The sequence below is a fragment of the Muscardinus avellanarius genome (genome assembly GCF_963383645.1).
Source record: "Muscardinus avellanarius genome assembly, chromosome: 4".
Classification (NCBI taxonomy): Eukaryota; Metazoa; Chordata; class Mammalia; order Rodentia; family Gliridae; genus Muscardinus; species Muscardinus avellanarius.
Genome location: NC_137789.1, coordinates 117059500 through 117083908, shown reverse-complemented (window position 1 = coordinate 117083908; position 24409 = coordinate 117059500). Strand labels below are relative to the sequence as shown.

At 44.3% G+C, this 24409-nt stretch overlaps 2 protein-coding genes across 2 annotated transcripts in view; both read right to left on the bottom strand.

Annotated features, from left to right (window-relative positions):
- Nucleotides 1-22735, bottom strand: part of KIFBP (kinesin family binding protein) — a gene marked incomplete at both ends in the record, with an annotated part of 28989 nt that extends 6254 nt beyond the window's left edge. Inside the window, 6 exons of the mRNA XM_080694485.1 lie at nt 2274-2389; nt 5878-5962; nt 10318-10501; nt 11478-11557; nt 14952-15050; nt 22316-22735. Of these exons, the coding sequence (XP_080550611.1) occupies nt 2274-2389; nt 5878-5962; nt 10318-10501; nt 11478-11557; nt 14952-15050; nt 22316-22735 (984 nt within the window). The remainder of the gene's footprint in view (nt 1-2273; nt 2390-5877; nt 5963-10317; nt 10502-11477; nt 11558-14951; nt 15051-22315) is intronic.
- Nucleotides 16134-16409, bottom strand: SELENOK (selenoprotein K; the record flags this gene model as incomplete). Its single annotated transcript, XM_080695276.1, has 1 exon — nt 16134-16409. The coding sequence occupies one exon, from the start codon at nt 16407-16409 to the stop codon at nt 16134-16136; it is 276 nt and encodes a 91-aa protein (XP_080551402.1).
- Nucleotides 22736-24409: the final 1674 nt, after the last annotated feature.

Here is a 24409-nt window from a genome sequence, read left to right as displayed (position 1 = left end):
GCAAGGCAGAAGCAGTAATTAAGACAGGCCTTGAATGATGAGTAAGATTTTTTAAAATTTATTTTTATTGGTGCATTGTAATCATACATCACATTGGAATACAAGACTTGAGAGGATATACAAGCACACATCATCCAATTAGCCCTCATCCAGTCTCCATCCCATTCCCTCCCCCTCCCTCGATCCCATGCTTGTTTGGTGATTAACTTTGATACATTTGTTTATGTACCTCCTGCTTTTTAAAGGGGCTCCATCCTCCCCTATTCCATACCCTCTGATTGGTCACCTTAATTGATTCACTATAGGGCTCTTTCTATAGCTTGACCACTTCCTGTTGCCCCTTTCCTCCTAAGTTATTGCTGACTAGGGGAAGCATCTGGTTGTAATTTTCTGCGATATTTCTCTGTGCATGCTGCGTTGAAAATACCGATCCCACTCTTGACGGCCCCAGTAGTGGCCTGGCTACCTGGTGGACTGATCCAGAACTTGCTGGCTCAAGCAGCGGCCTTGCCTCATGGGAGGCCCCAATTCTGGTCTCGCTGGCCCCGACACTAGCCTAACCCCTCAGCTGGCTCCGATCCCGGCCTCAGAGGCCCCAGCACCAGCCTTCCTCATGGCAGGCTCCGATGCTAGCCTATGGCCCCGGCATCGGCCTAACCCCTCGGCAGACTCCATTCCAGGACTCAGAGGCCTCAGTAGTGGCTTTGCTTCACGGAAGGCTCCGATGCCGGCCGCTGGCCCCGGCACTAGCCTAACCCCTCGGCAGGCTTCGATCCTGGCCTCTGAGACCCCAGCACCGGCTTAACCCCTCCGCAGGCTCTGATCCCGGCCTCGCTGGCCCCAGCACCAGCCTAACCCCTCGGCAGGCTCTGATCCCGGCCTCAGCGGTCTCAATAGTGTGGCCTTGCCTCACGGAAGGCTCTGATGCCGGCCACTGGTCCTGGCATAGGACTAACCCCTTGGCAGTCTCCATTCCCGGCCTTGGAGGCCCCAGCACCAGCCTTGTCTCACGGCAGGCTCCGATGCCGGCCTTGCTAGCTCCAACACCGGCCTAACCCCTTGGCAGGCTCCGATCCTGGCCTCGGAGGCCTCAATAGCAGCCTTGCCTCACAGAAAGCTCCGATGCTGGCCGCTGGCCCCAGCACCAGCCTAACTCCTCAGCAGGCTCTGATCCTGGCCTTGGAGGCCCCAGCACCAGTCTTGCCTCACAGCAGGCTCCGATCCTGGCCACGCTGGCCCTGGTACTGGCCTGACACCTTGGCAGGCTCCGATCCCGGCTGCTGGCCCCAGCACTGGCCTAACCCCCCAGCAGGCTCTGATCCTGGCCTTGGAGGCCCCAGCACCAGCCTGACCCCTCGGCAGACTCTGATCCTGGCCTCAGAGGCCTCAATAGTGGCCTTGCCTCATGGCAAGTTCCAATCCCGGCCTCACTGGCCCCAACACCGGCCTAACCCCTCGGCAGGCTCTGATCCTAGCCTCGGAGGCCTCAATAGCGGCCTTGCTTCACGGAAGGCTCCAATTCTGGCCGCTGGCCCTGGCACCGGCCTAACCCCTCAGCAGGCTCTGATCCCGGCCTCGGAGTCCCCAGCACCAGCCTGACCCTTCGGCGGGCTCCGATCCCGGTCTCGGAGGCCCCAGCACCGGCCTTGCCTCACGGCAGGCTCCGATCTCGGCCTCGCTGGCCCCAGCACCAGCCTAACCCTTGGCAGGCTCCGATCCCGGCCTCGGAGGCCTCAATAGCGGCCTTGCCTCAGGGAAGGCTCCGATGCTGGCCGCTGGCCCCGGCACTGGCCTAAACCCTCAGCAGGCTCTGATCCCGGCCTCGGAGGCCCCAGCACCAGTCTTGCCTCACGGCAGGCTCCGATCCCGGCCATGCTGGCCCTGGCACCGACCTGACCCCTCGGCAGGCTCCGATTCCGGCCTTGGAGGCCTCAATAGCGGCCTTGCCTCACGGAAGGCTCCGATGCCAGCTGCTGGCCCCGGCACCAGCCTAACCCCTCAGCAGGCTCCAATCCCGGCCTCAGAGGCCTCAATAGTGGCCTTGCCTCACGGAAGGCTCCGATGCCGGTTGTTGGCCCCAGCACCGGCCTAACCCCTCGGTAGGATGAGTAAGATTTTAATAGGTAAAGGTGAAAGACAAAATTAAATCTTGATAAGAGTATTTTCATGCTGCCCATAACTTACAGTAAGTCCACAAAGCATTATCCTTACTGCAAGATTTTACTTACATCCTGCTCACTTAAGAAAGAAAAAGGCAACTTTGCCTACGTTACCTGCATAGAAAGCTGTGCATTCTGCATGAGCATCAAACAGTACTTGATCCAGCATCGTGCTATTTCCCCTTTTCTCTGATGGTAAAGCTCTGGCACATCTCCTTCAGCTTCAGGAGCTAAAATCATACACATGATTCTTTAAGTTAAGGCTCAGGACTGTAATTCCACTGTACACTCTGTATTCTTTATTATATCACTGTTTCCTGATTATAAAAGAAACAAGTCAGGCGCAGGGTGTACATCCATAATTTCAGCTACAAGGCAAAAGTTCAAGGCCAGTCTGGGCAACTTAGACTGTCTGAAAATAAAAAGGTCTGGGGATGTAGCTGAGTGGTAGAATGCCATTGGATCCAATTCCTAATACTGCAAAATAAATAAATAAAATTCAAAAATAAAAGTAACAAATCTTACACTAAAGCAGGGTGGAGGAGGGGCAGGGGAATCCCAACCCATTTCCTACTACCTGGACACTGTGATACTATTTTTGCTTCTTTCTTTCTTTCTCCTCCCCCTCCTCCTCCTCTTCGTGTGTGCGTGTGCGTGTGCGTGTGTGTGTGTTTGTGTTTGGGAACTGAACCCAGGGGTAGTCTACCTCTGAGTTACACCCCCCAACCCTAGCTTCTTTTTTGTGTGGTGCTGGGGATGGAACCCAGAGGCATTCTACCTCCAAGCTACACTCCCAGCCATTTTTTATTCTTTATTTTGAAACAGGGTCTCACTAAGTTGCGGAGAGCCTCACTAAGTAGCTGAAGCTGGCTGCGAACCCTGATCTTCCTGTCTCAGCCTCCACAGTACTGGGATTACAAGCGTGCACCATCAAGCCTGGCTCCTATTTTCTATTTTATTTTTATTTGCTAAGTTGTTCAGGCTGGCCATAAACCTGCAATTTTCCTGTCTCAGTCTCCCAAGAACTAGAATTACAGGCATGCACCACCAAGCCTGGCTCTGCATATATGTTCTACCTATCAGTGAAAAGTAAGGTCACAATGTATATTCAATTTTGAACTACACTTTTACTTTTATTATTTTTTTTATTTTTTTGGTAGTACTAGAGGCTGAACCCAGGGGCATTCTACCTCTGGACTACACCCTCAGCCCTATTTTATTTTTTATTTAGTAAAAAAGTCTCACTAAGTTGATGAGAGCCTCTCTCAGTTGCTGAGTCTGTCCTGTCTTAGCCTCCTGAGTACTGGGATTACAAGCATGTGCCACCACACCTGGCTTTTCTTCATATATTATACCCATCATTTTGTCTTTATCATTAAACTCTTTAGCTGCTTGTGTGTGTGTGTGTGTGTGTGTGTGTGTGTGTGTGTGTGTGTGTGGTTTTGGTGATTGAATCCTGAGGCATTCTACCTCCAAGCTAGAACTCCAGTCCTATTTCTTTTTCTTTATTTTGAAATAGGGTCTTACTAAATTGCAGAGGGGCTCACTAAGTAACTGAGGCTAACTGCGAACCTGCCATCCTCCTGTCTCAGCCTCCTCCTAAGTACTGGGATTACAGGCATGCGCCACCACACCCGGCTATACAAACTATTCTTTTTTTTTTTTTTTTGCGGGTCTGGGGATGGAACCCAGGGGAATCGGACCTCCGTGCTACAGCCCCTGCCCCATTTTTTTATTCTTTATTTTGAAACAGGGTCTTACTGAATTGCAGAGGGCCTCACTAAGTAGCTGAGGCTGTCCGCAAACCGCGATCCTCCAGTCCAGCCTCCCAAATGCTGGGATTACAAGCGTGCGCCACCACGCCTGGCCTATATAAACTATTATTTATGGCCATTTAGTGATATGTACCAAACCCTTAAAAAATAGATATAATGCTGAGCATGGTGATGCATGATTATAATCCCAGTACTTGGGAGGCTGAGACAGGAGGATCACAGGTTCGCAGCCAGCCTTAGCAATTTTGTGAGGCTCTTCTTAACTTCAGTGGGACTCTGTTTCAAAATAAAGAATAAATTAGGGTTGGGGGTGTAGTCCAGAGAGAGAATGCCCCTGGGTTCAATCTCTAACACACAAAAGGTATTTCATACTTTAATCAGTGTGTGTGTGTGTGTGTGTGTGTGTGTGTGTGTGTGTGTGTGTGTTACTGGGGATTGAACCCAGGGGCATTCTACCTCTGAGCTACACCCTCAACTCTATTTTATTTTTTGTTTTGAAACAGCACCCTGCTAAATTGTTGAGGCTGTCCTCAAACTTGTGATCCTCCTGTCTCAGCCTCCCAAGTAGTGGGATTACAGGTATGAGCTACCATGCCTGGCTTCATTCTTCTAATACAAGGAATTCACTGTTCTAGTTTGAGTTCAAACAAATCTAAACATGACATCTCTGTATATAAATATGTCTGGATTTTGGATTACTTCTTTAGGACAGTGTCCTAGAAATAGAATTACTAAATAGGGCATGGTGGCGCATGCCTGTATTCCAGTACTTGGGAGGCTGACATAGGAGGATCATAGGTTTGAGGACAACCTCAGCAAGTAGTGAGATTCTCAGCAACCTAGCAAAATGCTGTTTCAAAATAAAAATAAAATGGGGCTGGGGATACCTTGGAGGTATACACCCCCGGGTTCAATCACTAGTACCACACACACTAAAATGAAAGGAAATTTACTCCACTTTTTTTTTTTTTTTTGCAATATTGGGGACTGAACCCAGGGGACATACTGCCTCTGAGTTACAATATATTCCAGCCCTATTTTATTAATTAATTATTATTATTAGTAGTAGTAGTAGTAGTATGGTACTGGGGATGGGACCCAGGGGCATTCTACCTTCGAGCTACAACCCCAGCCCTATTTTTTATTCTTTATTTTGAAACAGGGTCTCACTGAGTTGCAGAGGGCCTCACTAAGTAGCTGAGGTTGGCCTTGAACCACGATCCTCCTGTCTCAGCCTTCCACTTTCTGAATTTACTTACTTACTTTCTTACTTATTTATGCATTTTTCTTGTACTAGGGATTGAACCCAGGGGCATTCTACCTCTGAGTCACAACCCCAGCTGTATTTTATTTTTATTTTGAAAGAAGATCTCACTAGATTGATGAGTGCTTCACTACTTGCTGAGGCTATCCTCAAACTTGTGATCCTCTTGCCTGAGCCTCCCAAGTACTAGGATTAGGCAAGAGTTATTATGCCCAGCTGTGATTTTTAAAGGCTAAATAAATCACTGTAACTAAACATATATATTTTTAATTAAATATAATTGTTAGTATATATTTCACTAAACATATATACATATATATGTACACACACACATATATGAACACATTGCTTTTGTATGTATTCCAATACAAAATGGATAATCTCAATTTGGCATAAGGAAACATCAGAAAAACCCTAACTGATGAAAATTCTATGAAACTGGCCTAGCCAGATGTGGTTGTCCATGTTTATAATCCCTGTACTTGAGACTGAGACAGGATTCCAAGTTTGCAGCCAGAGTCAACTTAGTCAGGTCCTCCACAACTTAGTGAGACCCTGTTTCAAAATAAAAAATAGGGCTGGAGGTGTAGCTCAGAGGTAGAATGCCCCTGGGTTTAGCCCCCAGTACAGCCAAAAAAAAGTAATTTAAAAATATTACTGTAAAATTACAAATACTTACTGTCTTCTGTAGATGGGATCTTTCCAATTTGACCAAAAATGACATTAGCAGCTGATAAACAGTGCCTGGCCTCCATAAAACATAGCTGTTGGGGAAATGAACTAGAGTGAGCGTGCTTATCATGTAGCCATAATTTGCAACTAATACTTGCATGAAGTTTATATTTGCAAAAAGCTTATTAATATGGGAATAGACTAGTAGGCGAAATCTACTACTATGGACGCTCTATATAGTTGCTGAATGTTAAGATATGAAAGACGTATTACAGTATTATCTGGAAGAAAGCTAGCTCAGAGATTAAAATAGCAGCGCCCTCAAACTCTGCATCATCATCACCATCTAAACTGAAGGCTGAAAGCTAGCTCTCAGCAAGCCCTTAGGGTTCAGCTTAAATGACCAAAGTTCCATGCACCATAAATTTTAGACCATTTACCATTCTGTCAGAGGACTGAAGACTTAGTGTGTGTGTGTGTGTGTGTGTGTGTGTGTGTGTGTGTGTGTGTGTATTTATTTTGTACATGAGATGGGGATTGAACCCAGGAGCATTCTGCCTTTGAGATAGACACCAGCCCTATTTTATTTTTATTTTGAAACAAGGTCTTTCTAAGTAACTGAGGGTTCTGTTAAATAGCTGAGGCTGGCTTCTAACTTGTGATCTTCATGTCTCGACCTCCTAAATACTGGGATTATAGGTGTGTGCCACCATGCCAAGATAAAGATTTAATTTTTATTAGGCTTAGAGATTCCTTTTATAACCCACTATTCAAAGGCAAAAAGGAGAGATTCTAGCTGGGTGTGGTGGCACACACTTGTAATCCCAGCATTTGGAAGGCTGAGATAGAGGACCGTGGTTCGCAGCCAGCCTCAGCTACTTAGTGAGGCCATTTGCAACTCATTTGAAAACCATTTGAAAACCTGTTTCAAAATAAAGAATTAAAAAAAAAAATAGGGTTATGGGTGCAGCTTTTTTTTTTTTTCATAGTGCTGGGGATGGAATCCAGGGACTTTCTACCTCCGAGCTACACTTCCAGACCTATTTCATTTGGAAGCAGGGTCTTACTACATTGGTGAGAGCCTCACCAAGTAGCTGAAGCTGGCTTCGAACATGCCCGATCCTCCTACCTCAGCCTCCCAAGTACTAGGATTACAAGCGTGCACCACCACGCCCAGTTAAATCGTTGGATTTATAATGAGACTTCCCACCACGTTATTAAAGTCAGTATATTTCTACAGATGAATGTTATGAATTTGTTTTATTAACACACTTGGAGACTTCCTAATTCAAATCTGTGCATAGAAAAAAAAAAACAAAACTTCTCGAACTCTTAGCCAGCTGTGGTAGCACACGCTTGTAATCCCAGCATTCGGGAGGCTGAGACAGGAGGATCGCGGTTCACGGCCAGCCTCAGCTCCTTAGTGAGGCCTTCTGCAACTCAGTGAGACCCTGCCTCAAAATAAAGAATAAAAAATAGGGCTGGGGGTGTATCTTGGAGGTAGAATGCCCCTGGGTTCCATCTCCAATACCTTAAAAAAAAAAAAAAAAAAAGGAGAAAACTCCTGGATATCTTAAAGAATATCTTCTTGTTAACATCAACACTTTGCATTTGTCATAAGTCACAGTAAGTACAGAAATGCAAAGTTAAAGTCTAACTTTTAATTGGAAGCCACTATCATTACATAGAATGCCTGCTCCATATTAGTGACTATGAAAAGCTTTTAGTGGTTGGCTGTGACTTTATAGCCTCACCATTAAATCTATTTCTCTATTACGTGAGAACAGCTGGGTACCATGTGTAGTATTTTCTTCCACTTTTGGTACTAGGGATTGGACCCTGGGGCATTCTACCTCTAATCTACACCTCCAGCCTCATTCATTCATTCATTCATTCATTCATTTACTCATTTATATTCGGAAACAGGGTCCTTCTAAATGGCTGAGGCGGGCCTTGAACCTGTGATCCTCCTGTCTCAGCCTCCCAAGTGCTGGGATTATAAGCATGTGCTACCATGCCCGGCCCATGTGTATTATTAGCCCAGTAACATCTACATATCAAAATGTTGATGTTAAATTTCTAAAGCCAAAAGGAAGCTACAATTCACATAAAGACATCTAACTTGTCCTTCCCAGACCCCTTAGCCACCATCATCACTTCAGCTCTGTCTAGCTTGGCTCTCTGGAAGCCACCACTGCTAGGATCAGCGAGTGCCTTGTGCCCTCTCAGTGGCTGGTAAATGTGGGGCTTTAGCACCTACCAAATAGGAGACCCACCAAATAGCAAAACCTCATCACTGGAACTGGATGAAGATGACAATAATACAAATGACAATCGCATTTTCAAGCATGGTTCGAACACCTCTTTTTGCAACAGAACTAAGCTAGCTAAACACAAACTTTAAAAACATTTTGGTTAAAAAAAAAAAAAAGTGGGGCGAAGAAGGTACTCATGAAAATTACTGCATGCTCCACATAAGTAATGCTTAACAACTTCAAATTCTTAATCACATTTTAAGTTAGTATCTAGATATCTTAGAACGATCAATACCCATGGAGTCTTAGTGTTAATTAAAATCACAGTGAATATATAATTTTAAAGTTGCTAAACAAAACAAACAAGGAGCCTCCAACATCTATAAAAAAGGAGCCACAAGCAGAGGCACTTGTCGATGATGGTCACAATGAGATGGAGTCATGAGAATTAGGGTTAGCCAAATGCTCCGCTATATGCAGAAGCGTTGCTTACACGCATGGTCTTAGACCAAAGTCCTAGAAGCGATGCTGCAGTCACCACAGCCCTCTCTCCTGCTAATAGTTTTTCTGAATGAATTTCTGTGAGACAATACTTTAAACATAGGGCGCATTTACAGAACCAACACTAACGAAAAGCTCAGAAAGGATAAAGGTCCAAGGCTGAGCAGGCAACCAGAGGTGAATGAAGAACTCTTAGAATCAGAGAATTGTCAAATTTCAGAGAGCCCCATAGGGCATTTTATTTTCATAAAATGCAAATAAAAATAAAAGTAATTTCTAATGCTAAGATATCTTATGAAGGATTAATATAAAATCTGGTTGGGAAAAGTGGTTTAAAAGTATTCAACATTAGGGTGACTTCTTTTCAAGTCACTCCCCTATACTACCTCTGGTATAGGGCTTTAATCTGTCCCTTCTTTCAACATTTGTAATAGCACCATAACAGTTTTGGCACCAACGTGGGGCCACGTCACAGTTTTTGGCGCCCACGCGGGGCTCTCTATCTAAGAAGCCAAAGGTAGTTCCAGCATATTTTCTTTTTCTACCTCCAGGCTATACTCCCAGACATATTTTCTATTTTATTTGGAAACAGGGTCTCACTAAGTTGCCGAGAGCCTCATTTAGTAGCTGAGGCTGGCTTTGAACCTATGCGATCCTCCTGTCTCAGCCTCCCAAGCGCTGGGATTACAAGTGTGCGTCACCACACCCGGTGCAGATTTTCTTTTTTTCCTGTTTTTTTGGTTTGTTTTTAGATAAAAGTTTTAAGGAAAAAAAAAGAAAAGAAAAATTCTAATAAAAGAAAAAAAATGAAAACAAAAAGTATTTAACATTAGAAACTTAAGGATTCAAAAAGAAATGGCTCTATTAAAAGTACAAAAACATGATTGTGAACAATTCTAAAAAACAACTGGAAAGTCCAAATTTGCCCCTGTGTAACAGTCCAGAAGAAGTACGTCTTAAAAATCTAGAACTTTGGAACTTAGTAGACATATTTCTAACATATGAAAAATTGATAAGAGAAGTTCATTCTGAAAAATAACTGAAATGCATCACATGCTTTTATCAAAGGCCACATTTAACAGTCAACTTCCTGAGACAAATTGTCATAGTTATAAGATTACCATTACATAAAGATAAAGTTATATCTACAACAAGATAAAATCTACAATTTAAGGTAACACGTCACTGAAGTGAGTTGAAATAGCTGCCTTCAGCCGGGCGTGGTGGCGCACGCTTGTAATCCCCTCGCTTGGGAGGCAGAGACAGGAGGATCGTGCAGGTTTGAAGCCAGCCGCGGGCGCTGGCTTAGGAGACCCTGTTTCCAAATAAAAATGTAAAAATAGGTCTGGGAGTGTAGCCCGGAGGTAGAAGGGCTTCCAGGAACCCCAGTACCACCAAAAAAAAAAAAAAAAAGAAATAGCTGCCTTCATCAAAAAGAACTGGTCTTAGGTAACTCATCATTTTAGGGGCCAGCAACTAAGATAATGGTACAACTGAGAATTTAAGACTCAAAAGGATTCACATAACAAAAAGCAATAAAATTTTAGCACACTAGCCAATGGGGCTGCATTTTTCTGCCCAGTTGTACATCATAGTATGTGAGCTACCTGTCTTTAAAAGAATTTTCAAGGTATAATTCGTTCTATCTTTATACTACTAGTACTTTTAGATGACTAATTTAAAAAGCTTACCTTATTGATGTAAAATTGGGACAAAGTAGCAGCATTAATAGCCCACTCCATAGGTTGGTAGGCATTGTGCTCAAGCTGGCGTTTCAGTGTACTGTGGCAATAATGAGCAGCCTTCTCAAACATCTCCATATGCTGGTAGACTTGAGCCAGGTAATACAGGTTATGAGTATAAACCTTCTCAAATCTGTCAAGAGAAAATAAAAACCAAGCCGGGCGTGGTGGTGCACGCCTGTAATCTCAGCATTCAGGAGGCTGAGACCGAAGATCACGGTTCATGGACAGCCTCAGTTACTGAGGCCCTCTGCAACTTAGTGAGACCCTGTTTCAAAAATAAATAATAATAATTTTAAAAAAAAGGGCTGGGGGTGCAGCTCGGAGGTAGAATGCCCCTGGGTTCTATCCCCAGGACTGAAAAAAATAATAATAAATAAAAATCAGTATTTGCAGCCAGGCATGGTGGCGCATGCTTGTAATCCCCACGCTTGGGAGGCTGAGACAGGAGGATCGTGCAGGTTCGAAGCCAGCCTTCACTGGCTTTAAGAGACTCTGTTTCCAAATAAAAAATATAACATGGGTCTGGGAGTGTAGCCCAGAGATAGAAGGCCCCTGGGTTCCATCCCAGTACCACCCAAAAAGAAAAAAAAAAAATCAGTATTTGCATAGTGGTATAAAATTTACAAGTATTTCATGTATTTATTTATTTATGTATTTATTTATTTTGTGGTACTGGGGATGGAACCCAGGGGCCTTCTACCTCTAGTCTATACTCCCAGACCTATTTTATACTTTATTTGGAAACAGGGTCTCACTAAATTGCTGAAAGCCTTGCTAAGTACCTGAGGCTGGATTCAAACCTGCGCGATCCTCCTGTCTCAGCCTCCCAAGTACTGGGATTACAAGTGCGTGCCATCACACCCGGCTCTATTTCGTGTATTTTAATCTTCGTCCTCCTACCAGCTCTTCAAGTTATGTTTGGTTCTTAGAGCTCTTTGACAGATAAAGAAACTGAACAAGATGACATAACTCATAAGTGGTGAATGGAGGTTTTACCCAATTTCTGTAATTTAATAAGTGCCTCAAAGCAGCAAATCGCCTGCTTTTCTGATCAATTACCTTGGCCACACTATATGGAACTATCTGTGATTTCTGTATCTACTAACCTTTTTGATCTCTCTTGTTCAGTAAGTTTCTCTTCTTCAGGAAGAAAATGCTCAGTAGGATCAAGAGGAGGACTCCCAATCTATGAACAAAATTAAAGAACAAAATTGCTTTAAGATTTTAAAGAGTAAGCCAGGCATGGTGGTGCACGCTTGTAATCCCAGTACTTAGCTGAAACAGGAGGATTGCAGGTTCACGGACAGCCTCAGCTACTTAGTGATGGCCTCTGCAACTTTGTGAGGTCCTGTTTCAAAATAAAGAATTTTAAAAAGGGGGCTGGGAATGCAGCTTAGAGGTAGAATCCGAATGGGTTCAATCCCCAGTACTGCCAAAAAAAAAAAAAAAAAAAAAAAAAAAAATTAAAGTAAATACTTGGCGCCCTCTTCTGGAAGAACTGGAGAAATCAACTTTTAAAATCTCAAGGCAGCATGTGCATGTCCCTAACCCCAGTTACTGGGGTTGCTGAAGTAGGAGAACTGCAAATTGGAGGCCAGCCAAGGCAATTCAGTGGAAGGGTCTTTTTTTTGGGGGAGGGGGGTGCTGGGGCTAAACCCAGGGGCATTCTACCTCTATGTACATCAGAGCCTGGTTTTACGTCTTATTTGGAAACAGTGTCTCACTAGGTTGCTAAGAGCCTCTAAAAGCTGCCAAGGCTGGCTTTGAACCTGCAATCTTCTTGTCTCAGCTTTTCAAGTACTGGGATTACAAATGTGCACCACCATGCTCAGCTTCTTTCTTTCTTTCCTTCATTTTATTTATTTATTTATTTATTTATTTATTTATTTATTTATTTATTTATTTTGCAGTATTGAGGGTAGAACCCAGGGGCATTCTACCTCCAAGTGACAACCCCCAGCCTTTTTTTAATTCTTTGTTTTGAAACAGGGTCTCACTGAGTTGTGAAGGGCCTCCTCACTAAGTAGCTAAGGCTTGCTGTGAACCTATCATCCTTCTGCCTCAGCCTCTCAAGTACTGAGATTATAAATATGTGCCACCACACCTGGCTAGTAGGCAGTCTCTCCTTAAAAGGGGGCTGGTGTGGTGGGGCATGGTGGCGCACACTTGTAATCGCAGCGTTTGGGAGGCAGAGACCGGAGGATCGTGGTTCATGAACAGCCTCAGCTACTTAGCAAGGCCCTTTGCAACTCAGTGAGACCCTGTTTCAAAAATAAAAAAGACTAGCCGGGCGTGGTGGTGCTTGCTTGTAATCCCTGCGCTTGGGAGGCTGAGACAGAAGAATTGTGCATGTTGGAAGCCAGCCTCAGCTACTTAGTGTACTTAGTGAAATCAGCTACTTAGTGAACTTACTTAGCAACTTAGTGAGACCTTGTTTCCAAATAAAATAGAAAAATAGGTCTGGGAGTATGGCTTGGAGGTAGAAAGCCCCTGGGTTCCACCTCCAGTACCTACCCCCCACACACACAAAATTTAAAAAAATTAAAAAGACTAAAGAAGCCAGGTGTGGTGGCGCACACTTATAATCCCCGCACTTGGAGACGGAGATAGGAGGACCACGCAGGCTTTAAGCCAGGCACGCTGGCTTAAGAGACCCTGTTTCCAAATAAAAAAGTATAAAATAGGTCCGGGAGTGTAACCCAGAGGTAGAAGGGTTTCCAGGAACCCCAGTACCACCAAAAGGGCTGGGGTGCCAAGCATGGTAGTGCATGCTTGTAATCCAGTACTTGGGAGGATAAGACAGGAGAAATGCAGGTTCATGGCCAGCTTCTGCAACTTATTGAGACCCTGTTTCAAAATAAAGAATAAAAAACAGGGCTAGGAGTGTAGCTCAGACATAGAATGCCCCTGGGTTCAATCCCCAGTACTGCATTAAAAAAAAGGGGTGGGGGAGGACTGGGGTGCAGCTTAGTGGTATAATAGCATGCATCAGGTCCTGGGTTTAATCCTCAAAGGAAAAAAAAGTCACATATCTCATTTTTCCCTACTTTCATCTTAGTCACAAAATCTAAAATAGTCAAACAAATACAGGAGACTGCCTAAAAGTTCAACTGCTAGCCTGGTGTAGCAAAGCATGCTTGTAATTCTAGTACTTGGAAGGTTTAGACAGGAGGATTGAAGGTTTGAGGACAACCTCAGCAACATAGTGAGACTCTCATTAACCTAGTAAGACCCTGTTTAAAAATAAAAATAAAACAGGGTTCCGGGTGAGTCTCAAAAGGAAGACTGCCCTTGGGTTTAATCTCCTGTCTGTCTGACACACACAATGTTCAACTGCTGTTACAGTTGAACTAAAAAAAGAGAGAGAGAGAGAGAGAGAGAGAGAGAGAGAGAGTGTGTGTGTGTGTGTGTGTGTGTGTGTAACTAGTGATTGAACCCAGAGACATTCTACCTTTAAACTACATCCCCAGGGGCATTCTACCTAGGAGCTATACCCCCAGCCCTATTTTTTATTCTTTATTTTGAAACAAGGTCTCACTAAGTTGTGGAGGGCCTCATTTAAGTAGCTGAGGCTGGCCACAACCTGTGATCCTCCTGTCTCAGCCTCCCAAGTACTGTGATTATAGGTGTGCACCACCATACCTGGATCAAAACACATATTCTAAACAAACATTCTAAAATTCCTTGCGGGTATAATTAACATGCTGACTGCTCCAACCTTTATACTCAAGAGGAATGCACTTGTTATGGATTATATTCATAACTGATTCCTTGGTGCTTACACAGTGCCTGGTACAAAAAAACCCCAAACATCTAGTGAATTAAAATTCACGCCGGGCGTGGTGGCGCACGCTTGTAATCCCCGCGCTTGGGAGGCAGAGACAGGAGGATCGCGCAGGTTCGAAGCCAGCCGCGCGCGCTGGTTTAGGAGACCCTGTTTCCAAAATGAAAATGTAAAAATAGGTCTGGGAGTGTAGCCCGGAGGTAGAAGGGCTTCCAGGAACCCCAGTACCACCAAAAAAAATAAAATAAAATAAAAAATAAAAAAATAAAATTCACTCTGCTTAACAGCTCAGTTCTTTTATATGCCATCATTTTTTTGTATAGCTATGAGAGTCCTCTTAGAGGAATACCTCGCTCTTGGTTTTTTGTTTGGTTTTGTTAGCACTGGGGATGAGCCTGGGGCATTCTACCTCTGAGCTACACCTTCAGCCCTATTTTATTTTTATTTGGCCAAATACCATGCCCAACTCCTTCCTGGATTTTTTTTTTTTTTTTTTTTTCGGTACTGGGGATGGAAGCCAGGGGCATTCTACCTTCGAGCTACACCCCTACCCTATTTTTTATTCTTTATATTAAAACAGGATCTCACTGAGTTGCAGAGGGCCTCACTAAATAGCCGAGGCTGTCCACGAACCACAATCCTCCAGTCTCAGCCTCCCAAATGCTGGGATTACAAGCGTGCGCCACCATGCCCGGTTGATTTTATTTATTTTGAAACAAGTTTTGTCTAGGTTGATGAGAGCCTCACTACTTGCTGAGGCTGTCCTCAAACCTTCTATCCCTGACATGTAACCTACCTCTTTCATATACTGATTATACAGTGCTTCTGACGATTCTAGGTAAGCCTGGGCAGTTTCAATTTCTTCTCTTTCAGACCACAAGATACCCAGGTTATTCTGGAAAATAAAGAGAAACAAACAATGATAAGACTTTCAATTAAAGTAACTTTCATAGTTTCAAAGTCAACATTTACCAATCAAATACTACTGATTAAAAATGAAGCCGGGCGTGGTGGCGCATGCTTGTAATCCCCGCGCTTGGGAGGCAGAGACAGGAGGATCGCGTAGGTTCGAAGCCAGCCGCGCGCGCTGGCTTTGGAGACCCTGTTTCCAAATAAAAATGTAAAAATAGGTCTGGGAGTGTAGCCCGGAGGTAGAAGGGCTTCCAGGAACCCCAGTACCACCAAAAAAATAAATAAATAAAAATGAATTAATTGCTGAAAGTGGTGGTGCATGTCTGTGATACTAGTACTTAGGAAGCTGAGATAGAAGGATCCCAGGTTCAAGGCCAACCTCAGCAATTTAGTGAGGCCTTAAAAAATTTGCAAGACTCCATTTGAAAATAAGGATGAAAGGGGCTTGTGTGTGTGTGTGTGTGGAGGGGGTAGAATATCCTTGGGTTTAATCCCTCCCGGTTTTAACAAAACTAATTACTCATAATAATATTGACCAAAACAATGCAGGAGGGGACACCTCCCCTCCTGCAATGATTCAGGCCCTTATGTAATCTCTTCCTCTTGAATATGGACGGGATTCATAAATTTGCTTCTAATGAACAGAATACGGCAGAAATGGTAGCAGTCACTTCTTTTTTTTTTTTTGGTACTGAATGCAACCTTTATTTATTTTTTCCAGGACTGAACTGTTTTGTGATTTATACAAAGATGAGAAATCAGCTTGCAACCTAAAAATATTTACTTATTAAAACTATATTAATACTTTAATAAATAAACTTATACAAAAAAGATAATGAGACAAAACATGTACATTTATGGAAGTGCTTATCAGTCAGGCCAGATCCCTGCAGAGGGAATTCCCAGCATGGCGTCATTCATCTGTGAGGACACAGAGCAACCCTTGTTGGACACACACATTCATCTACTCGTCCAGCATGGTCAGCTCTCCACTTCTTGATGGTTTCCATCTGCTATGAATGTGTATGTCTAGTTGTCTGCTTCTTAGAGCAGACATTTACCTTCCTCATCCGCCAGCCATGGGGGGAGGACTGGGGCCCTGGAGATGATTGATTCGACCCATCCTTCGAGGAGGATTTCCTGGTGGCCCTCTTCCATCATCAAATCTAGAGTCAGATGTGCTTCCATAGCCTCTTCTTTTTTTCACATCTTGCTGAAGCAGAGTTTTGAAAAACAAAACCACAAACTCGGCTATTCCCCAGAAGAAATCTGTTATGAAAGATAGTCTCCATGGAGACTGACTTCGGCTGTCCAACACTTGTCCATTCGAGATGTAAACCATCTTGCCTCCCCTTCCCCGCTTCCCAGCCTAGAAGTCACTTCTAAGACTAGGTTATAAAATATGGTGGCATCCACCTTGTGCTCCTTCGTGCTTGCTCTCTCAGAAGGAAGCCGACTGCCATGTTGTGAGCCACACCATGGACAAGCTCTGAGGGAGGTCAAGGGTCTGAGACCCTTGCCCAAAATGCCTAGCAAAATTAAAACCTGACAACAAACACATAAGTGAGTTGGCCATGGATCCTCCTCTAGTTGAGCCTCAAGTGAAACTGGCAGGTCACCAACGTGATGAGGGGCCTTGAGCTGAGACAATTAGCTAAGCTAGGCCAAGAGCCACAAAATAACAGACACAGACAAACCAGGAACATGCAATACTTTCAAAAATACTACAACCTCCTCCAGACAGCACTTAAAAAAAAAAAATAAGCCATGTGTGGTGGCACACACTTGTAATCCCAATACTGGGAGGCTGAGACAGGAAGATCACAGGTTTGAGGCCAGCCTCAGCAACTAGTGAGACTCTCATCAACCTAGCAAGACCATATATATATATTTTTTGGTGGTACTGGGGTTCCTGGAAGCCCTTCTACCTCCGGGCTACACTCCCAGACCTATTTTATATATATATTTTTTATTTGGAAACAGGGTCTCTTAAGTCAGCGCGATCCTCCTGTCTCCGCCTCCCAAGCGCGGGGATTACAAGTGTGCGCCACCACCCCCGGCTTGAGAGACCATATTTAAAAGTAAAAATAAAATAGGGCTGGGGGTGTAGCTTGCAGACAGAATACCTCTGGGCTCAATCTCCAGTACCACACATACAAAATAAGAGAAAGAATAAGAGAAAGAAAGAAGAGAGAGAGAGAGAGAGAGAGAGAGAGAGAGAGAGAGAGAGAGAGAGAAAAGAAATGCCAGAAGTGGTGGCATACACCTGTAATTCCAGAACTTGTGGGGCTGAGACAGGAGGATTGGAGGTTTGAGACCAGCCTCAACAATTTAGTGACACTCTCAGCAATCCAATGAGACAACTAGTTTCAAAACAAAAAATAAAAAGGGCTAAGAGTATAATTTAGAGGTAGAATGCCCATGGGTTTAATCCCCAGTACTACAAAAGAAAAAAAAAAAGATACATACTCAATAGGTCAATAATTCAAATTATATGGTATTAAAATCCTGAAGATACCAGGTATTATGACACAAATCCATAATCCAGCTATTTGGGAGGCTAAGACAGGAGGATTGCAAGTTCAAGGACAGACTGGGCAATTTAGCAAGACTGAAAATAAAAAAGGGCTGGGAATATAGCTAAGTGGTATAGCACCTCTGGGTTTAATTCCCAGTATAGCAAAAAAAAAAAAACCCAAAAACCCACACTCAGAAAACTGAAGATGCAGCCGGGCATGGTGGTGCACACTTGTAATCCCAGCATTTGGGAGGATCGCGGTTCGCAGACAGCCTCAGCTACTTAGTGAGGCCCTCTGCGACTCAGTGAAACCCCGTTTCAAAAATACAGAATAAAAAATAGGGCAGGGGGCGTAGCTCGGAGGTCAAATGCCTCTGGGTTCATCCCCAGACCCGCAAAAAAAAAAAAAAAAAAAAAAAAAAAGAAAACTGAAGATGCTAGTCAGATTCCTAATGTTTAACATTTCAAACAATAAAACATGTTTATGTTTCTGGGAATTCTTAAAATTATAGTTATATAATTATATTCTATTGCTGGGCATGGTGGTATATGCTTGTAATTCTACTATTTGGAGGCTGAGACAGGAGGATTGCAGGATCATAGCCAGTCTCAGCAACTTGTGAGGCCTTCCACAACTTAGTGAGACCCCGTTTTAAAATAAAGAATAAAACAGGGCTTGGGGGTGTAGCTCAGAAGTGGAATGCTACATCCCTAAATTCAATCGCTAGTACTGCAAAAAAAGAAAGTATATTCTACCAATCAAAATGGCTTTTCATTCTTTTCTTTGTGTCTTTTCTTGTATTGATCTTTATTTCTATTGCACCAACTTCCTTCTGCTACCATGAAGGCTAATTTAGGCTTCCATCCTAAATCACATTATAAAGCCATGTCAGAGCCAGGAGTGGCATGGTGGTGCATGCTTATAATTCTAGTTCTAGTACTTGGGAGGCTGAGACAGAGGATTGCAAGTTCACAGCCAGCCTCAGCTACTTAGTAAAGCCTTCCATAAGTTAGTGAGACTCTGTTTCAAAACAATGCATAAAAAATAGGGCTGGGGGTGGAGCTAAGAGATAGAATGCCCCTGGGTTCAATACCCAGTTCCAAAAAGAAAAAAAAAGAAAAACCATGTCAGCGTGTCTCTTGCAACATGACTCCCTTATCAGTCTCTAAAGCAAACCAAGCTTGTTTAGATGTCAGACCTCAGCACTGAAGCCTTTAGATAATGGAGATGCTCTGCCTCCATCCCCTGGGATGGTCCTTCAGGGTCAAGGATGGGAGAAGGTTGTACTTCTCTCATCCTTCCTCACTTCCCTAGGGAAAAAAGCAGGATACAGAAAGTGCTTTTAATGCAGGTTCCTAACCTTGAACCTCCCAGAAATCCATAAAGAGAGTTCAGAGTATATGAAATTGGATAGAGAAAAAAACTAAGTTTATTTCCACTAATCTACTACAATTCAGCATTTTCTTTCTATTTTTTTTTTTAATCTTCTTGCTGTCCTGGAGATGAAATCCAGGGCTTTGTATATGCTAGGCAAGTAGGCAAAGTGCTCTACCAGTGAGGTACATCCTCAGCCTCTTAATTTTTAACTTACACACACACACACACACACACACTTTTTTGTGTGTGTGGTACTAGGAATGGAACCCAGAGGGATTCTACTTCTGAGCAACACCCCCAGACCTATTTTTTTTTTTTTTTACTTTATTTTGAAACAAGTTCTCACTGAAGTTGCAAAGAGCCTCAGTAAGTAGCTGAGGCTATACACGAACTGTGATCCTCCCGTCTCAGCCTCTCAAATGCTGGGATTACCAAGTATGCACCACCACTCCCAGCTAATTTTTTTATTTTGAGACAGAATCTACTTAAATTGCCCAGGCGGAGCCGGGCGTAGTGGCGCACACTTGTAATCCCAGCATTCGGGAGGATCGCAGTTCGCAGATAGCCTCAGCTACTTAGTGAGGCCCTCTGCAACTCAGTGAGACCCTGTTTCAAAATAAAGAATAAAAAATAGGGCTGGAGTGTAGCTCAGAGGTCAAATGCCTCTGGGTTCCATCCCCAGACCTGCAAATAAATAAATAAATAAATAAATAAAATAAATTGCCCAGGAGGGCCTAAAACCTGTGTCCTTCAATCTCAGCCTCCCAATTAGCTGGTATAGGCATAGGATTACAGGCATGCACCATAATAAATCAGAATTTATTTTTATTTTTTATTTTTGGTACTAAGGATGAAACCCAGGGGCATTCTAACTCCCAGCTACACCCCCAGCCCTATTTTTTAAAATTCTTTATTTTTTTGTTTGTTTTATTTTTTCAGGTATGGAGATGAAACCCAGGGGCATTCAACCTCCAAGCTACACTCCCTGCCCTGTTTTTTATTCTTTATTTTGAAGGGTCTCACTAAGTTGCGGAGGGCCTCACCAAGTAGCTGAGGCTGTCCATGAACCCCAATCCTAAATCTCAGCCTCCCGAATGCTGGGATTACAAACCTGCGCTACCATGCCCGGCTTTAATTCTTTATTTTGAAACAGGGTCTCACTGAGTTGCAAAGAACCTCACTAAGTAGCTGAGGCTGGCTGCTAATCTCAATCCTCTTGTCTCAGCCTCCTGAATGCTGGGATTAGAATGCTGGGATTACAAGCATGGGCCACCATTTCTTTTTTTTTTTTTTTTCCTTTGTGATGCTGGGGATTGAACCCAGGGGCATTCTACCTCTGAGCTACACCCACAGCCTGATTTCTTACCCTTTATTTATTTTATTTTTTTGGGGGGTGGTACTGGGGATGGAACCCAGGGGCCTTCTACCTCCGGGCTACACTCCCAGACCTATTTTATATTTTTTATTTGGAAACAGAGTCTCTTAAGTCATCTGAGGCTGGTTTTGAACCTGAGCAATCCTCCTGTCTCAGCCTCCAAGCGCGGGTGTGTGCCACCACTCCAGGCTTATCCTTTATTTTGAAACAGGGTCTCACTAAGTTAAGAAGGGCCTCAATAAGTAGCTGAGGCTGGCCTTGAACTCATGATGCTCCTGTCTCAGCCTCCCGAGTACTGGGATTACAAGCCTGCGCCATCACACCCACCACTTCTTTTCTCTTTTCTCTCTCTCTCTCTCTCTCTCTCTCTCTCTCTCTCTCTCTCTCTCTCTTTGGTTCTGGAGGTTGAACCCAGAGGAATTCTACCTCTAAGCTACACCCCCAATCCTTTTTATTTTGAAACAGGGTCTAACTAAATTGTTTCAGCTGGGCTTAAACCTGAGCTCCTCCTATCTCAGCCTCCCAAGTATTCGGATTATAAGTGTGCACCATAGTTCTTCTTTTTTTTTTTTGGTGGTACTGGGGTTCCTGGAAGCCCTTCTACCTCCGGGCTACACTCCCAGACCTATTTTATATTTTTGAAACAGGGTCTCTTACGCCAGCGCGGCTGGCTTCGAACCTGCGCGATCCTCCTGTCTCCGCCTCCCAAGCGCGGGGATTACAAGCGTGCGCCACCACGCCCGGCGCTTCCATAGTTCTTAATGTAAAACTGAGGCAGGAGAATTGCAAGCAATTTAGTGAGACCTATCTCAAAATAAATAATAAAAGGGACTGAGAATGTAGCTTAGTGTTAAAGCTTTCCATGGGTTCAATCCCCACTACCAAAGACACACACACACACACATACACACACACAAAGACAAAAAATTATTTTATATATCAATGAGAAAACAATATCAAGTGATTAAACATAACTGATCAGCCATGAAATGCATTCCAATTTCAGATATCAAAATATGCAAGCATGAGCATCTTAAAATCAGTAAAATACAGTAAATACTGATGATACTATATAACATTAAGGGTCCTAACTCTATATATAAAATATTGAATTTTTAAAATGTTTATTAAGGTTTTAGGTTTTATGGTCAGAGAAAAATTCAAATAACTGAGTTTTTGCATTCAATATCTTATGAATTTCATTCCACTCCACAAATACTTAGAATACGCCTGTCATGTACCGTGTACTGAGGCCATCTATAAGTGAGCAAAAAAAAAAAAAAACATACTCCTTGTTATTATATGGCTTTTAATTTTTTTGGACCATGATAAAATATAACCTATATAATTTGCTAAGTTTCAATATTTTCTTTAAGTTCAAATAAATGTACTAAAACGGAGATTCTTGAGTTGCATTTTTCAAATGCAAACAAGAGCAAACAAAACAATGTGGCAAAAATGGAAACTGAAAATTTTAGACTTTTTAATTAAGAGGGTTTTCTGGCCGGGCGTGCTGGAACATGCCTGTAATCCCAGTGCTAGGGAGGCTAAAACCGGAAGATTGCAAATTGGAGGCCAGCCTCAGCAACCTATCGAGGGCCTCTGCAACTTGGTGAGATTCGTTTCAAAATGGAACATAAAAAAGGGCTGGAAGTGTAGTTCAGAGGCTGGTAGAAGGACCCCGGCACCACAAAAAAAAAAAAAAAAAAAAAAAAAAGAGGAGGAGAAGATGATGATTCTGGTCATCCTGTCCCATTTGAGAACTTAAGATTTAAATTATTTTTGCTTTTTTTTCCTACTAAAACGAACAGGATGTGGGCTGGCGGAGACGAGCTGGAAAGTGCGTGGAAAGTGCTGGGATCCGGGAAACCACCGCTCGGCTCGCGAGTGCGGAGGCCGCGCGCGGGCCGGGGCGGGTCCACGCCCGGCTCGGCTGCGGGCGCTGCTCGGGGCTCCGCGGGGCCGGCGCGCTCTCACCTGCGCCTGGATGTACAGCGAGACGCAGCCGCGCGAGAGGCGGCGGGCGCGCAGCAGCCGCAGGCACTTGGCCAGGTGCTCCTCCCCCGCCGACAGCTCCTCGGTGTCGATGTGGTTGAGCCCGAGCTGGAACTCGACGACCGCCAGCCTCAGCGCCTGCCGCGCGCCGGGCCCCTCGGCCTCCGCCGCGTCCCCGGGCGGCCCCAGGGCGGCGGCCCCCGCGCCGTCGTCCGCCGGCGGCCGCTCCTCCTCGTCCTCGGGCGCGGGGCCCAGCAGCGCCTTGACCTCTTCCAGCAGCGCGCGGGCGCCGTATTTCGACTTGTACGGCTCCTTCTCCGGGTTTTTCTGCAGTTCCACCCGCGACAGGGCCAGCGCCGCTTGGAATTTCTCGCGGATCTCGGCCCACGGAGCGTTCGCCATAGCGGCCTCCTCTGCCCAGACTCCCGCCTGCCTTCTGCTTTGCGACACTTCACTTACGGCCCGCGGCTGGTCCTGAGGAGCGGCAGCCAATTAAGTCCGTCGAGAGAACCGCAGTATGCCCCAGTGGCCAATGGGGCGGCGTGGCGTCACCATAGCAACCATCCTCAGGAAACTAGAGTTGTCAATGAGTCCTCCCGCCTCCGGCTCCGCCCCCTACAGTGGGAGTTGGGACTCCTCTTGGTCTGTTGTTTAATATCGTCTTACTTTAACGAAGCATTTCAAAATATTGCCTACAAACACACTAGCTAGCCGGGCGTGGTGGCGCACGCTTGTAATCCCAGCATTCGGGAGGCTGAGACCGGAGGATCGCGGTTCGCGGACAGCCTCAGCTACTTAGTGAGGCCCTCTGCAACTCAGTGAGACCCGGTTTCAAAATAAAGAATAAAAATAGGGTAGGGGGTGTAGCTCAGAGGTCGAATGCTCCGGGTTCCACCCCAGACCCGCCAAACACACACACACACACACACACACACACACACACACACACACAGAGAGTAACTCGTATTTAGTTGATGTAAGCGGGAAGGCAGAAATCCTTTGGACATTAACATAGTACTTTCCATCACTGGATACAATTTTCTTTTAAAAAGACTGAGATGAAGCCAAATGCAGTGGTGCATATCTATAAACCCAAGAATTTGGGAGGCTGAGACTGGAGAATCTAGGTTCAAAAACAACCTGAACAAATGAAGAATCAGCAACCTGGCGAGACCGTCTCAAAACAAGAAGTAAAATAGGGTTGGTGTAGCTCCGAGGTAGAATGATCCTGGGTTCAGTCCTCAACAACACACACACACACACACACACACACACACACACACACACACTGAACTCCAAGAGGGATGCACCCATTATTATTGATACATGACTTCACGAGCTGGGATCAGTGGCACAATCCGTAATCCCAGTACTAGGGATTGCAATTTGAGACTAGCCTCAGTATTTTGGCAGCCCTCAGTAACTTAGTGAAACCTTGTTTCAAATTAAAAAAAAATAAAAATAAAAGGTGGTGGGAGTGTAACTCAGAGGCAGAACACTCCTGGGTTCGATCAAAAGTACCAAAACAAATTGAAAGCCATAAATGTAAAAAGATTTCAGTGGTGGTGATAGGCAAGAATTTTCACTTCAACTCTGAAATATAGGTTGCAGGGATGGGTATAACTGCCCAATGTCAAAACCTAAGGTTCACAACAGTGAGGGGCACCTCCTACATGGCATTTCCTCATTATGTATCTAAGTTAAGGGAAGGGCAGGTAAGATTTTAACCCTTAAGCACTAGCTGTGTAAAGCACTGACACATAAAAGGGCATGATGGCACATGCTTGTAATCTCCGCGCTTGGGAGGCTGAGACAGGAGGATCATACAGGTTCGAAGCCAGCCTCAGCTACTTAAGTAGTGAGGTTTTCAGCAACTTAGTGAGACCCTGTAAAATATAAAATAGGTCTGGGAGTATATGCCCAGAGGTAGAAAGCCCCTGGGTTCCACCCCCAGTACCCCCAAAAAAAGAAGGCACTGTTTTAGAAAGCACATGGACATAAGGTTTCAATTTCAGATGTTTCTTAGTAAAAAATTAACTTTTCTAACCTTTTAAGATTCTTTTTTCGTGTGTGTGT